This window comes from Antechinus flavipes, chromosome 3 (assembly GCF_016432865.1).
Source record: "Antechinus flavipes isolate AdamAnt ecotype Samford, QLD, Australia chromosome 3, AdamAnt_v2, whole genome shotgun sequence".
Taxonomy (NCBI): domain Eukaryota; kingdom Metazoa; phylum Chordata; class Mammalia; order Dasyuromorphia; family Dasyuridae; genus Antechinus; species Antechinus flavipes.
The window spans coordinates 574,897,678-574,913,820 of record NC_067400.1 but is presented as its reverse complement, the minus strand read 5'-3'; the positions used below and the strand labels follow the sequence as shown (position 1 = coordinate 574,913,820).

General features: G+C 36.7%; 1 protein-coding gene across 19 annotated transcripts in view; it reads left to right on the top strand.

Annotated features, from left to right (window-relative positions):
• EPB41 (erythrocyte membrane protein band 4.1) overlaps positions 1-16,143 on the top strand; it is a 210,157-nt gene that overhangs the window by 180,643 nt on the left and 13,371 nt on the right. For 11 of the 19 annotated variants that reach the window (XM_051988017.1, XM_051988006.1, XM_051988019.1 and 8 more), the window contains 2 exons: positions 10,872-11,330; positions 12,566-12,694. In XM_051988017.1, the coding sequence (XP_051843977.1) occupies positions 10,872-11,330; positions 12,566-12,694 (588 nt within the window). The remainder of the gene's footprint in view (positions 1-10,871; positions 11,331-12,565; positions 12,695-16,143) is intronic. The other 8 variants (XM_051988024.1, XM_051988022.1, XM_051988018.1 and 5 more) reach the window with 2 other exon arrangements.

Sequence of the window (16,143 nt, the reverse complement as noted above, 5' to 3'; positions counted from 1 at the left end):
GCACTTAGCTGCTTAAAAAACATTTCAAAGTTATTTTGCATTCTACTTAAGATTTAGTTTTCCCCCCATGTCACCAAGATTATTCCCTTAATAAAAGCTATGCCCTCAAAACAAAATCTACTGGGGGGGATTGATATCCACTATTCCTAAGAATAATATTAGTTGTTCATTGCATTTAGGTTTGTTAAAATCAGAGATGGTTTGTGGAGCTACTGGGAAAGGAAAAGCATGGCTTTTCTATTCCAACCAATACATTTTTGTAAATGATCATAAATCCATTGCTTTTCAATGTTTCGTTGTGAACAATGAAGTCAGGCACTGTAACTATTCATTGAAGATGTCTCCTCAACTCCAATGTATTAAAAGGACAGAGTACTGTATTTCTGAGTATCTTTCACATCTTGTTTCATGATGACAGTCAGCTGATATTAGCTACGTATATTCAGATACAGAAAATCTTCCAGATTAATGGTTTTAAATAATAGTAATAACTCAGTAGTGTTATATATAGAATTAATCCTCTCCTTCCTCTCTATACTTTACAAATGGGGTAACCAAGATCCTTAGACATTAAATGATTTTCTTATAAATAACGAGCAGTAGAACCAAGACTGGAATGTAGACTTTCTTACTCTAATTTCAGTTCTCATTCCTCTTTGTAATTAAGTAATGCTATTTCAGATTGTTAAGTTTTATCAGTGTAGGTGAAAGTCCTATCCTGATACAGATCTTGGTTTCTCCATGCCTTAATAAATATTATGAGTTTCTGTGACCCACAGAATTCATTACCTGCTGACCAGATTTCTGGTGATGAAACTTTCCAACCTTAGACTAATCCTTGTAGAAAAGGTAAATTTCAAAGGTGGATGGGCAGTGGATGGAAAAAAAAAGAAATAATTTTCAAGCTTTGGAATCCAGTTTCATACTCGGTGTCATGTTATATTTGAGATTTTCCAGAAAAAGGTTCCAGAAGAAATGCTCCCTTTATTAAATTGTAATGAAACTTTCTATCTAAGAGAATCTTCTTCTGTTAGTGGGAAACATCACTCTGTGTAATGTAAGGATCATTATGATAGTGATTCAAGGTAATCTCTTCGTTTCTTGGTGAGGAGCACTCTGTTATGATTGGTTCCTTGAACTTTAGCTTGTTTTGGGAAGGTGCTCTCCAGTAAAGCCTTCTGTGCTCCATGAAGTATCTATCAGTGACTGAGGCTACTCAATCCTGAGGTTTAGTTGATTCATGCAGCTGCATGGAGCTACCTAAAGATAATTGGATGAAGAAATTTTTACTGAAAAGTCTTTCATGAACATTTTCTTTGATATTTTTCTCAAATTATGTGCTCTGTAATATATAAACTATTGTAAATAAATATTGTTGTAAATCTGAGTTCTGTTTCTATTAGTCATTAGGAAAATAGGAAGCAATAATTCTGTATAGAGTTGGGTTCACTGAAAGAGGTGGGGACTATCCAGTACTAATAGCTTCCATTTACAAAGCACTTTACACACAACAACCTCTTTGGGGTAGGTAAAAATGAATGTTATTGCCATTTTGTAACTATGTAAACTGAGCTTTGGAAGATAGCAACATGCTCAGTAAGTTTTAGAGTCCAGACTGATAGAGGTCTCTTATTCTCTATGTTACATCATCCTGCTTAAACTCAACTTATCATTAACATGTCAGCCTGTTTGATAGACTTTCTATATGGCTAAACCCATATATTTTTCTTTCGGTGTATTAGTTAATAAGAGTTTTACTGACTTAAATCTGAGAGAGTAATTTCTGTGAACTTAGCCATAAGACTGAGACATCCTTTGGGTTTAAGGTCAGATTTCTTCAAATCATGTTTTAAATATGAAATACATTTTCCTTAATTATATTAAGCATTTAAAAAGTTGAGGTTTTTGTAAGAAAAATCTATTCAGTAAGTACATCATTTTACAAAGAGAAACATTTTTTGACGTGGTACATTTTTGTTTGAAATGAACACATCACAGATTAATGGTTATCAGCCATCCAACCATTGGCATTCTAATCACTAAGGAGAAGTGTGGGAGTGTGGGAGTGGGTGTGAGATCAGAGACTGATGCTGTTATGTGGCATTAATGGAAATTGTATGAATTCATCTCCGAGCAGACTTTGGATTCTACCCAAGGTGAACCTTTCATCCTCCACTTGCATTATTCAGGTGATTATTCAAATCTAGCATTGCATTTGGTATAATAGCTAGCTGAACGTATATGTCTTGGGGACTGTGACTAAGAAATATAAAAGTTATATATGGAGAAAAAACTACAATATTTTACATTGTGTTTCTTTAATTTAGTACTTTGGGTGATTATCAAGAAAGTTAACAACCATGTTCCCTATAATGAAATTTTTTAATAGCAAAGGACTAATAATTTCTTTTGAACATAATTCAATCCAGATACTGTTTATTTTTAGTCCATAAGAGGTAGTTGTCTACAAAGCTTAATTTAGTATGGATTTTAGATTTCCTCCTTATCCTTCATGTTGTTTCTTTTTGTTATCTTTTGGAATGAGTAACCTTAAATCACAGACAAACTAAGGGCCTGGACTGTTTCCATATTAGTGGGAAAGTGGAACCTCCTAGAAGATTCTTCTGTCCGGAGGAGGCAACTTATTATTGTTCTCAAAGACATCTATCTCCTCTACAAGGAGCTTTTGGTCTAATGTCTAATATTTGCTCAAGTACTTTAACATTTACAGCTCTGTTTAGGCGTGAAAACATCTCTTTGACCTGTGGAGCCCTGTCTGGTGAGTGCAGCTGAAAGGCCAAATTTTCTATTTCTTAATGGCTAATTTTGCATCAGGCATTTATCTTAAAGCTTTTTTTGCTTTTGCATTCACCTATATTGGGGATAATCTAATAACACTATTAATTAGAAAATGTTTTTGGAATATAATTACCATTAGTCATTTCTAGTCACAATATGTAAAGTTTGCATTGTGGTGTAAAGTCTCCACATAAAATAGTTTGGTCATTTAGAATTTATTAAGGACCAATATGATGTAATTTTATCAACTCCTTTTCCCAGAAATGACCAAAGTCCAAGCTGTATTCCATGTATATGGTAGTGGAGTCTGAAAATGACTTCAAGTGTTATGGTGAAGGCCACAAAGCCATATTTCTTGGATACAGTCCAAGTCAGGGACAGGAAAAAAAAAAAAAAAGAGCATAGCTATAGCTAAAGGGTGAAGTTAGGGGAAGAAATTTTTTGATGAAAGCAAAGGATGTTGAATAATATACATAATTCTCTGGAAAGTAGAAAGCACAATTCTGTAAAGGTGAGAAAATGACAATTATTATTTCCCTTGTACAGAGGAGTAGACTGAGGCTCATAGAGATAAGGGAATTTATTTAAGTTTAGACATATAGACTTAAGCAGTACTTCTAATTTCAAACCCACTGCCTCCTCCCCTTCTGGACCCTCCCTTCATATCTTTTGTTACCTGAGATATCTCTTTTTACCTAGACACTCTGACAGCTGTAAAGATATGTGCTTGTTAGTTTATCCCCAACTTGAGTCTCTGTGAGCCTGTAATTTCTTTCAATAACTTTTAAACTATAAGTTGGCCTGTTTTATTTTATTTTCTCCTGAAATGCACCCAGACTTTCATTTTCATATAGCCTTCTTTTCTTGGGATGGAGATGGTGGGGGTAGGGGAGAGAGATGTGGATGAATGTTTTTGCTTTTTTCTTTCTTTTTTTTTTCTGTGGAAGAAAGAGGGATAACAGAGGGTGGGGGTAGGATGCACAGAACCTGCTGCTTATCTTGTCATCCTTGTACACTGTGTTTTTCTCATTTAGCTTTTGCAAAAGAAGCTATTGCCAGATCTGATTTATCTTTTATTGCAAGTGCCCATCCAAACTTTTTTTGACTTGAAATCTTATAAAGGGTCATTAGCCTATTGAAGATTCTATCCATGTTTAGTCACAAAAAGGCAGCACCAATGGCATCTGCATTCTAAACTGGGAAGAAGTTCATCAGTATAGCTAAGTGGATATGTAGATACCCATGGTTTTCTTTTAGCACTCTTCTGGGTATCTAAAACAATTATATGTCCTTATGCAGGGTCTGTGTTTGATAGATAAGGAAAGCAGATGAGTGGCCTAAAAGTGCCCAGGCTGGTGGGATTGAGAGCTGGGATCTAGGTCTTCAGATCCTGAGGTTGTGCTCAGTCCCAGGATGACTCCAAAAAGCTCTTTGCTGAAATATAAAGATTTCATTTAGAAACTCAGGGTTAGTGACAAAGAGGCACTCGCAATTAACTGATCTGATCACCCTATTTTGTTTGCATGTTATTGATAATGCTGAGAGGAGCGCTTTCATTTATTTAAATGCTTGATGGTGATGATGATGATGATGGTGGTGATGGTGGCAACTGTAACATGTACATTATTTCACTTTTGTTAAGAATCAGGAACTGGACTCTTTAGCTGGGTATTCAAGCCTTTCTGTGTTTAGCAAAATAACATCAACTCTTGCTTCTATGTTCATTTGCAGTACAAACCATGTTCTTTTTGGATTTGAAAGGCAAAGATGATAGGATATATGTGTGTTTATATTTATGTATGTATGAGTATATATGCATGTATATATGTATGTATTTATAGATACATTCATACATACATTTCTCTATCTCCCTTTTAGTATTTTCCCTCTCCTTTCTTTCCTACCCCCTATCCCAAATCTCCTAGCCCTCATTACATCAGGTATCCAGGATGCTCCTTTTCTCTACTAAAATCTGTTCTCTGAAAGGTATCTTATAAATACCTCTTCACTAATGTGTAAATAACTGATAAAACCTTAAATTATTTTTCCCAGAAGTGTTTTTATTTTAATCTATAAACCAAATCTTCAACTGCATGTAATTTTTTAGATTGCATGGTCCTGAGAACTGGGCTGACCGTATTAGTTCACTGCAACTTAGAAGAGAATAAAGATAATATGAAAACCAGTGAGAATTCGATGGGCATAATGGGTTCTGGGGATTTCAGTATATAGCCCTGTCTGAGATGATATTTTACTAAAGATATTTTATAGTAAGGACTTTGATGCATTATGAGTAAACTCCATGGAAATGTTGTAAAGTCCTGCTGTGTGGTGATTTTCATTTGTAAGATTTCCTTAATTATCTGTTGCCTAAAAATGCTATTTAGTGAGTTTTTGTGGGAACAACATAGGTGGGGCATGCCTGTGAAGAATGTAACGTGAGGATGTGTTTTGGGTGTCTTTTGGGAGAAAATTAAGTTAGGAATGGTGACAAGCAATTTCCTATCCACCTTTATCCTTACTCCTCACCCTTACCCCCTAAAAAGCATTACTAATTTGTAAAAGGCCATTTGTAGAGACTGGAAATCAAAAGTCTGGTAAAGTTTAAAATATGTGTGTGTGTGTGTGTGTGTGTGTGTGTGTGTGTGTGTGTGTGTATCTATATATAATCAGAAAATCCCCCGCACCCCTGCCTTTGGAGAAAACTAAACCATGTTTATATAAGTTTCAATTATCTCTTATATCCTACCTGGGTATCTGGATTAGCAGGGAATTGGTGTGTGTTCTTGTATTTTATGTGTTTTAATTCTTGTCTTTTCTCCTGTCATTGTTCCTTTCCTCCAAGTTCTGGCTAGAGAGGCTTCCTGAAGTACAGAGAAGATATAGTTGAGAACTTACTAACAAGCAGACTGGAAGACCTATCACCAGCCTTGGTTATACCCACTGGTTTGGCCCAGTCTTCCCAAATAATTCAGGTGCTCTAGACACACTTTCCAATAAGGAGATTGGATTTCTATGATGTTTTAATTTATGTCCTTTTTGTAAAGTAAAATTTAAGCATTGGGGATGTTTATCATATGTCTATTGGATATGATGTTACTGAGCTGTAATTTTTACTTATCATATTTTGTCTTCTGCAGAACCTCCCTTGGTGGTTTCATTCATTATGAGTTCTTTGTTTGGGTCTACAGCTTTATGAGCCTTCAGAGTCTCAAAAACTCACCAGAATAATTTTGGACCATCTCAGGACTTTTAGGCACATGTAAGGAGATGTGCTAAGGAATTCAGTCTTCTTTCTAACATCTCTGTTTAGGAAACTTCCAACAAACTGGAATGAGACTTCAGCCATGGGGGATAGATGGTCTGTGTTTGGCTTGACTTAACATACTAAACTCGGCACAATTGGTTTTTCAAACCAGATTGTCACATTAGGTTCTGGTTTATTATTAGTGAAAAATCCCTTTGAAAAATGTGTGATTTCATCTCTCTGGGCATCAACAGTATCTATCTTAACCTCCTTCCTGCCGTTGGATCATGATTGTACCTTTCATGCCCTCCTTCTTTGTGATGAATCTCTCTGAAGTCGTTTGACTAGATTTGCTGTTGCCCACAGCTTTTTAAAAAACTTTTCCAGTTTGAGCAGGACCAGTCAGAAATGAAATTCCTTTGTCATACATAGCCTCTAAGGGCCCTGAGTCATCATGTGGCACCAGAACAGGACTCGGGTGGAAGTTTAATGATGTCATATTTACAAAGTTCTTTCCTAAAGCCAGTTTGGGGTGCGAATCCTTAACCCCATTTTACAAATGAAGGAATACACTAATGCTCATAGAGGTTCATAATCGGGAAGTTATAAGTCTGGGGTTCAGTGACAGGTCTTCTGATTTCAAATCTTATTCCATGATGCTGAGCAGCTTCTCAGTAGTTAATTTTCTCTTCTGTCTATTTTTTCATTAGTAGAAGCTATTAAACTTTGTTCATCTTTAAAGTGCCATGCAAAGGTCAGATAATAATGATGTCTTATCCTCAAGTTTGGATAACATTAAGATTTTTATCATTATTTAAATCAGAGACAGTTCTTCAGTAGAAAAGAAAAAATTTTAATTTGGAAGAAAAGCAGTTTGTTAGGAAAATTCTCCATTTTTGATATCACTATTTCTTTTTTTTTTTTCTTTTCATCACAACATTAAGTATGAGTAACTGGATAAAGATGCTACACTAAGCTCCCTTGGCAGACTAGTCAGAGCCACTGCATACCTCTTTGTCCCAGATATTAATAAATATAAGACCAAAATGTGATGGAAACAAGACTTTCTTCAGCCAGGGAAAGATATTGCCTTTCTCTTTCCACTTATGGGTAAGATTGGTCTTGCAAGATGGCTAATGTGTGGTAGAAATGCTAAGACCTAGGGAAAATATGTCTCTCTTCAGCCTTTCTGGATAAAGCTTCTCTAGAATACTTCTCAGGTAAGACATCTGAGCATGAATTTTTCTACTTTGACAAGCCTTTGACATATGTAAATCTTTAATTTCAAAAATAGCCTGAAAAGAAAGAGAAGATCAGGTTTGCTTTTGATGGAGCTACAGCAAAACTCCAGTAAAACACCCACATCCTGCTATTAATGCTATCTAGAGTTCAGTAAACCAATGGAAGGATAATTTAGAATTGTAAAGGCATATATATGGGTTATGGTCTTAAGACATAAAGTATAATTTTAAAAATAGTTTTAATAAAATGCCTCTTTAAAAAAAGCCATACTTTGGTTCCCTTCCTATTCCTTCTACTAAGAAACAACCACCACCCTTCCCCCTCCTTGCCTACACCTCTGCCTCCCACTACCAAAAAAAAGTACAACACATAGGCATCATACTGATTAAGGGACATTCTAGTATAAGTAGACTTTTCCTTTGTAAGTATAGCAGTAACAATTAACTTGGTAATCTTAATGCTTTCTGCTTTTAATTTTCTTAATCAGCTAGAATTTTTATGAGATTGAGGATTTCATTCAGCTAACTCATTTTTATGATGTTATAAAATGTTCTCCTCAATATTCCTTTTATCTATTTTATAGTACTGTGGATAAGCAACAGCTTCTCCAGTGACAACAAAGTTCTTCTTGTATGTCTTCCTTAAGAATCAACAACTACAAAGGTCCAAACTGCTTGATTTTTATCCCATGCCAATAAACCTTAATCATGTTATCTTTCACATTAATTTTTTTATCCACCTCCTTGTCACATGTTAGTGATTCAGATGTTGATAATATAGGCTTCTTCAGTTTTCCTTGACTTTCTAATATAATATGTACCAATGTATAGTATCTTTTATCATGTCACCTATTGAACCTTGTTAATTATCTTTAGTTAGGACAGCCTTGTTGATTAGTCTTCTGTCATAGAAGCTTTGTAGACCTTCCATCTGTCAAGATCCTTCCATTGTTTGTTATCTTTCTGATCTCTGGTAGAAAATGTCAGCTCCTAGGAGAGATTATCCTTAGATGAGATATCATTTAGATATCGTTTGTATTCCCTAACAAATTTCAAATAGAGACTAGTTTGAATACATGCTGGGTATTTTTGAAGTAGTGGCAAAGAGAAAGCTCTGCTGTACCTGTCAGACTTGTTATTTGCATCTTAGTTATCTTATCTCTAGTCCTTTCCATCTCAGATATTCTTTGATTCTCTATTTCTTAAGAGTTACTTGAGAAACAAAATGCTCAGCTGGACAGATCATTCTGTCAGTTCCTATGTTCTCATGTCCTCTCTTAGGCATGCCCATTCTGTATGGAGTAGTTCAAGACAAAAGCAGTATTTCTCAAAGTAACCAAACTGATCCTGTACCAACTTTCAAAGTCTTTACTATGGTTACCACATTTATCTTTGGTTCTCTCTACATGTGAAAAAAAAAATGATGATATGAATGTTTATACATAAACATAAAGTACATAGACATAAAATTGAAAAAAAATTTTCAGTACCCTAATGATATTTCACTCCCAGTTGGCACCTTGATAAGACTGCCACCTGTCTCTCACTATTCAGGTTAATGTTAATTTAAATCATTTTTTAAAAAATAGACTTGTTTGCCTAGAATATTTTTCAGTTATACAAACAAAATCATTTCCTATTTAACAAAGAGTCATAATAATGCATAAAAATTCTCATGTTGATCTATATAGAAAGATGACATGTATATTCAAGAATGTTGACTCTGATGTACAGCTTTGTTAGGACTCATTTGTTTATTCTCAGCAATTCTGTTTCTTAAGTGGGTCTATGTCAGAGTGTCTTAACCATCAAAAAAAGAATGGAGAAGGGACGAAGAAGTCAGACTTCATAGCTCCTGATTTTATCTCCTCTCAAATCTATCTTTTACATCTTTGACAGTCTTGGCCAATGCAAGGCTAACCTGATCTAAACCTGATTTCTTCTAATATTAATTATCCTAAAGTTAAGTCAATAAATGGTTAAGTATAAGGTTTCTAGATATGATTTAAGAATGACATTCTAGATGGTGTAATGGATACAGTACTGACCCCTGAATTCAGGAGGACCTAAGGACCTGAGTTCAAATCTAGCCTCAGACTCTTAACTCCTAGCTGTATGACTTGGGCAAGTCACTTAATCCCAATTGCCTCATTAAAAAGAGGAGAAGAAGAATGACATTACTAGGTTATAAGCACCGTTTCTTAATTTCAGAGAGCTACTGTTCAGGCTAATTGTCACATTTTAATGAGAAAACATTTTTTTAAATTGCCATATTCACATCTTGGTGATAGAAGTAAAATGTTAAATTGTTTTCTAAACATAAATCCTTTAGCTGAGCTGTTTTTTTTTTTTTAACAGTTTTTAAAGATAGTCACTTTAGTCTTAAGTTCATGAGTCATGTGAGCTGTGCTAAAAAGACTCTTTTCCCAAACTAATTTACAGACATCATTTTAATAGAGGATGCTTTTTCAGAATGTTGCCAGTAAACCAATGCTAGCTGATTCTGATGATGTTTTGGCTTTCTTAAGATTGCTCATTGCTCAGATGCCCAATCCTGCTTTTTTTTTTTTTTTTTTAGCTTATGTCACTTGTGTCTCTTTCTCCTAGCCAATTCTTTCCATTTGTCACCTTCTTTGGAATTTTAGGATTAGCTAAATTACTCTCTGCTGCTGCAGAAAATACTGATACAGCATTACTTTAAAGTATTCTTTTATGACAAGATATATAGTCACTAGCTTAAGATTCTTGATCCCTAAGGTACTCTATTTCTTGGAGATATTACATAGTTTGTCTGTCAGGTAGTAGTCTTCCTCTGATGTTGGATCATTTGAAATCGTATTTTTGCCCATCTTCAGAAAAGCTTCTTTAGGCAGTTTTCTTAAAAATAAAATGAAAAAAGCCATTTGAGAATTGATATTGAAATTGATGTTATATAACATTGATTGCATTTGATCAGTGCTTGGGCATCCATATATTAATACAGCTTCTCTGGTGTTGGCAGGTAAAGTGAAATCTAGATTATAAGCCTGATATTGTGATCAGGAGCTAGTACACTAGTCACTCAACTTTTAAAATGGTGAATCAGGCTTAGGTGATGAAATCCATTTTTCATCTAAATAATCATTCTGAAGTATATTTATGAATTCCTTAATGAGATGGAGCCTCCTCAGATCCTTCCTGGGAAATGAATGTTTAGGAATGGCAAATTGATTTTTCCAGGCACTAAAAAATTCACGTCGGAAAACCCAGAGAGTGCTTGATACTAGACAAGACATATCCCTCAAATTCTTCATACTAATTATGTATAAGTCTACATTACTTGACTGAAATTAGGATACAGCATCTTTCTAGTAGTTGGAATGATTGGCTGCAAAGATCATCCTTAAAAAGAGTTCTTGCCTCTGACAACTATGAAAGTTACAGGTTCTTGGCTTATGCCATTGTTATTGTTATTTCCACACTTAAAAATCCACAGGACTAACAAGAGACTTTAAGACCTTTAAGACCATCTGCTTCTGTTAGTTCATTCCAGCTTCATTCCTAATATTATCTTTTTGCCTTTGTGTATATTCATTCATTTGTAGACTATGAATAACATTCCCAAAGAGGAAGTGGATGCAGTAACAGAGAGACCAAACCTTGACTCTGAATGGGAGGGCCTTGAGCATTCAGTAGCTCATAGTGGGACCCAAATGACAACCCCATTGGAGTCTTCACAAAGCCATGACTTTGGTCCTGTCTCCATAAATGGCAAGGAGGTAGAAGACAAGGCACATAAGGCAACTGGTCTTCTTGGTACCAAGGAGATGCTAAGTTGTCTCAGTGGGGTATGTACAGGTGTAGAAGAGCAAGCTGGGGCCTTAATACTCTTGAAGTGCATGCTCTCAGAAACACCTGCTTCCTGTCAGCTGTACACTGGTGAAAAAGAGGCAGAGGGTAGTGAAGACCATGTTACACCAAATGAGCTACCTGGAAAGCAAAATGGACCATATCCTGACTTTCGTGTGGGCTCAGGGTTCCCCACCCTCATTCGAAGTTTCCAGGTAGTAATGGTTTAGGCCAAATGCCTCTCTTTGGGAGAGGGCTAAAATTCTACCTGGGATGGTGATTTGGGAGCAGTTTATTTCTTGCTTTTCTGATTAAAGAACTCTAGAGTCTATCTCTTGAGGAATTTCCCCAGAAAAATTCTAAGGCAAGAATTGATTTTTTCTTCATTCAATTTGCAAGGCTCATCTAAATCAGCCCAATCATGATCATTACATTCTGATAAGGGCTTTTAAAAAGGATACTCTACCTTTCTTGGCTCAAATTAAGATTTATAAAGAAAGGTAAGATGGTGAGATGTCTATGTTTTTGATAATTGTAATTGCTCACAAAGTCTAACCAGCTTTGTTGAAAAAGAACAGTTGGTTCCTCATCAAGTTTATTTCAGACCTAAGATAGACATATCTTAGAAAATTCTGACTGTAAGATATTAATATTCATTACTTACTTTGTTCTGTTACCCTCCACCACTCCCATCCCAGAGAGAAAAAGAAGTGGGTTCTAGTGATCATTGGTACTAATCTTTTATGCTAAAGTAGATGACCATGTAACCTCTACATAATCAAGAGGCCCTTTCAGAGTGATTTATCAACTTGGGGAAGGTGAGCTGATTTGGCTAAGATGGCCTTCCATTCTTTCACTAATGTTTGTTCTTCTGATATTAATCAGCAGGTGGTGGCTTAACTGATTTTTCCTCTTTTCAGCTTTCCAAATACTGTTCCTTTTCAACAACTCAAAAGTGAACATCTGACATTGATTTGAAAAGAGTTAATGAATTCCAGAATCACTGTTGTTCATGCACCATTTGGGCTGAGGGGAGGAAATGTATGGCCAATTTTCTTGATTGCAGTAGTCTAGTCTCAAGGAGGAAACCAAATAATTCCTATTTGGCAAACAACTTTGTATTTGAATTTTGGATCAGGAATTAATACAAAATGCTTTGTAAATCATTCATTTTAACTGTAAAGTTTTAAGGCTACTTTGTCTTTTCGTTATGGATACACTGGTTACTGTAAAAATGGAATTCTTTACCATCCCTTATGATTTGGCCCTCTGTTAACCAAAAACTACTGCAGAAAGATTTGCAAGTCCTGTGCAAACAACTTTTGGGATTCTGAGTTGGATTGTTTGTTTGTTAAAGCCCTGAAACTTTGATCAGGTCAGTGTCAGAAGGTTAGGCAGCTATTTCCCTCAGAAAGGACATAAGTAATTTTGCTTTTCCACTGTTTTGTAGCCTCCTCTGGTAAAGACTCAAACAGTTACCATCTCGGATGTTGCTAACGCTGGGAAAAGTGAAATCCCAACCAAAGATGTTCCCATTGTTCACACTGAGACAAAGACCATCACTTATGAGGCCGCTCAGGTAAGATGTCATTTTTTTAAAAAAATCTAAATCTTCAGTTACTTATAATCAAATTCTTCTCCATATTTCAAGCAGGTGGCAATTATTTATTGTTCTTGCTTTTTGTAGATTCAGAAGTGGGAAATTTTCCTTTCGTTTATCAATGTATTTACATTGGATGCAAAATACATAGACAATATGATAACTAGGTTAGCAAATCTGGTTTGGAAATTTTAAAAATGGGGATGGCTAGTTGACACTCGTGAGAATAGTGTCAAGGATGATGCAGGTAGATTGTAGAACACTTTAAAGATTAGGCAGAAAAATTTGAATTGGATAGACATTAGAGAGTCACAGTAGTATATTCAGGGACTGACAAGACATAGTCAGTGAGAATGGAGGAAGAATAGCAAGAGTCTTCCAGGCACAAATAAGGTGATGAAGATTGTCCTAAGAAGATGTTTTTTGAAGTAGGAAGGAAGAAGTGATCAGTAATAAACTGCTGTTGAGTGACGGGGGTAGAAAGGGGAGAGTGACATGAATGAGATGGGGAGAGATGTGATGACCGTGAATTCAAGATTGTGAACATGGGGGAATAGAGGGCTTGAGGTGTCATTGGGGAACTAGGAAAAGTGTGCTCCCCAAAGTCCATTTCAGACATGTCTCTTACTACCATATTATACCATACAAGCTCACCTGATTTGGGGAGAACTGCTACAAGGGATATTTTAGAAGAAAGAAGCAAATTCTTTAGAAGTCTCTTAGTTCTTATTTTACTTCCTTTCAACTGGATTGTTATCCTTGGAATTAATAGATGACTTACAGGTTAACCTGGGTCAGGGTACTAGAAAAAGGATCAAGGAAAGGAGGCTGCTGCCTGTGGGGCAGGTATATGTAGGAAAGAAATCAGAACGCAAATCATTCCCACTTCTCTTTGTAGGGACATAACAAGAAGATGAGGGAACATGGAGGGGGAACTTGTAAGCTGATTAAGAGGACTCTGCCCCAGACTTTCATCTCCCTGGCCAAGGATTCAGGAGCTGTTTTAGGTCTTAGGGATTTAGACAGTCCTGCCCTCATAGAATTTGTACTTCTTCCTGGGGAGTGGGATACAATATGTAAATAGATAAGTATGTAGGGGATAAATGTATTAGGGAGAAAACAGGAAAGTTTTTCTACTGAAAGTAGGGTCTGGAAGTAAGTCTGGAATGAAGCAGAAATGCACAAGACAGTATTGTAGGAACATTATGGGAAGCAGCAGCTGGAGGACCAATATAGATTAAAGCAAATACTACAGTTTGGCTGGAATATAAAGGGTGTGAAAAGGGATTGATTCTCTTTCTTCAGAGGCACCACAAGCCATCCCACATAAACACCCCAAGTACCTAGGTTCACGATCATGAATTGATGTTCAGTTCTTCTCTGCTTCAGCCTTTTCTACCTCTAATTCATTGATAATTCTTCTCAGCATTTTTCACAGTTCATTATGGATTAACGTCTGCATTCCTACTCCCAAAACCATCATTTAAGTTAAAAGCATAGAAAAGTAGGCTGAAGTTAACTTGTGAAGGCTGCACATACCAAGCTAAGGCATCAGTATTTTATTCCTGAAAAAGTGGCAGAAGGGAACCACTGAAAATACTTTAGGAGGGGAATGATGTGGTCAGAGTTATGGCAAAGGAAGATTATTTCGGTAGATATGTAGACAGGTTGGGCCTGCTTAGGAGGCTGTGGTCATATTCCACTTGAGGAATGGTGAGGGCTTGAAATAGTGTGGTGACCAAAGAGAGGGATATGGATGGTGATGGAAGTAGAACTGCTAAAACTTGACAACTGATTGAATATGGGCAAGAAGGAAATCTGACTTAAAGACTGAGCCTTGATGACTTAAAAAGATTGTGATGTCCTCAACAGAAAACTCAAAACTTGGAGGAAGGATGGATTGGGGAAGAAAATGATGAGCAAAATGTTTTGTTTCAGGAAAATATTAGGGGACTGTCACCAATTACTCTATGCCTCGGTGGCTGGCTGAGACCAGAAGTCCCAGAGCAGCAGACTGGGACCCAAGAAGGTTGGCAGCCTTGCAATCGGGCTTCTTCCTCACCTCCACATATAGTCAGTTGCCTGGTTCTATTGATTCCATCTCCCCAATCTTTCCTTTCTTCACTCATAGTGTCACCAGCATCATCAGGCCCTCATCACAGCTCATCTAGACTATTGCAGCAGCTTCTTTCTGCCTTAGGTCCCTTACTCTGTAGGCCATTCTCCATGTAGCTGCTAAAGCATGGGTTTGATCATGTCACTCTTCTGTGCTGGAGTTACACCTTGGATATGTGCTAGCTTTGAGATCCTGAACAAATCACTTAACCCCTGCCAACTTTCTCAGATGATCATCTCTGTAATGAGGAAGAAGCTGGACTTGGGAACACTCAGGTCCCTTTGGGCTTTAAAACTATCATCATATTCTCTTATTTCTAGGATCAACTCCTTTATCATTTAAAATTCTCCACAGCCTGGCTCCAACCCTCCTTCTCAGGAGTATGATGCATTACTTGGAATAGTCTTGAATACAGATGAGATAGCTTTCTCTTGTTCTTCATGTACCACATTCTGTCTCCCATCTCTGGACCTACACATTCAGGTTGTGTTCTTTCTTTACCTCTGCGTCTTGGAATCTCTAGTTTCTTTCAGTGCTCAGTCCTAATGTTGTCTCCCCCCAAATTACCTCGTATTTATTTTGTATATATGAATTATAAATGTATATTTATTTGCAGATACAAATGAGATAATTATTATAAAGTACTTACACAGTTGCCTGGCACATAGTAGGTGCCATGTAAATGTTACTTATTATATGCATGCATATTGTCTCACCCAAAACAACACAAGTTACTAGAACACAGGGGTGGCTTAATTTTTTCTGTAATCTGGCACATGAGTTTTAAATAAATGCTTGCCTATTAGTTCATTGCTCTATGAGGTACATCTTTGGACTGATTGCCAAAACCACCCTTACTTATCATCCAATCCTTTGTCTCCCTTTCTGCTGTTTCCCAGCATTCCCACTGAAGAGGGGGATTAATCTGCAGAGTCATTTCCTCCCCTGTTCAGGGGCATTGATGTCAGCCCTCCCTTTCTACAGAAAAATGTTGGGGGTGCTCCTTCCAGATATCCCCAATACAGGGACTAAACCACAGGCAGGATCAAAACTGAACAGAGCCCAATGACTGCCTAGAATCACAGAATATTGTCACTGGGCAAATTCGAAACATTGAGTCCAAATTATACTTGAAAAACAAACCTCCTACAGCACATCCCATAAGGGTGGGGGTAGGAATGGGAGTGGGCAGCCCCCTTAGTACAGCTGCTAGACTGGGAAGCTCCAACCTGCTGCTCCTAATTTCTCTTCCCATATTTAACCTGTCAGGTCCTCACCTTTCCACTCCCTCTTTCTTTCCTTTCCCTTCCTC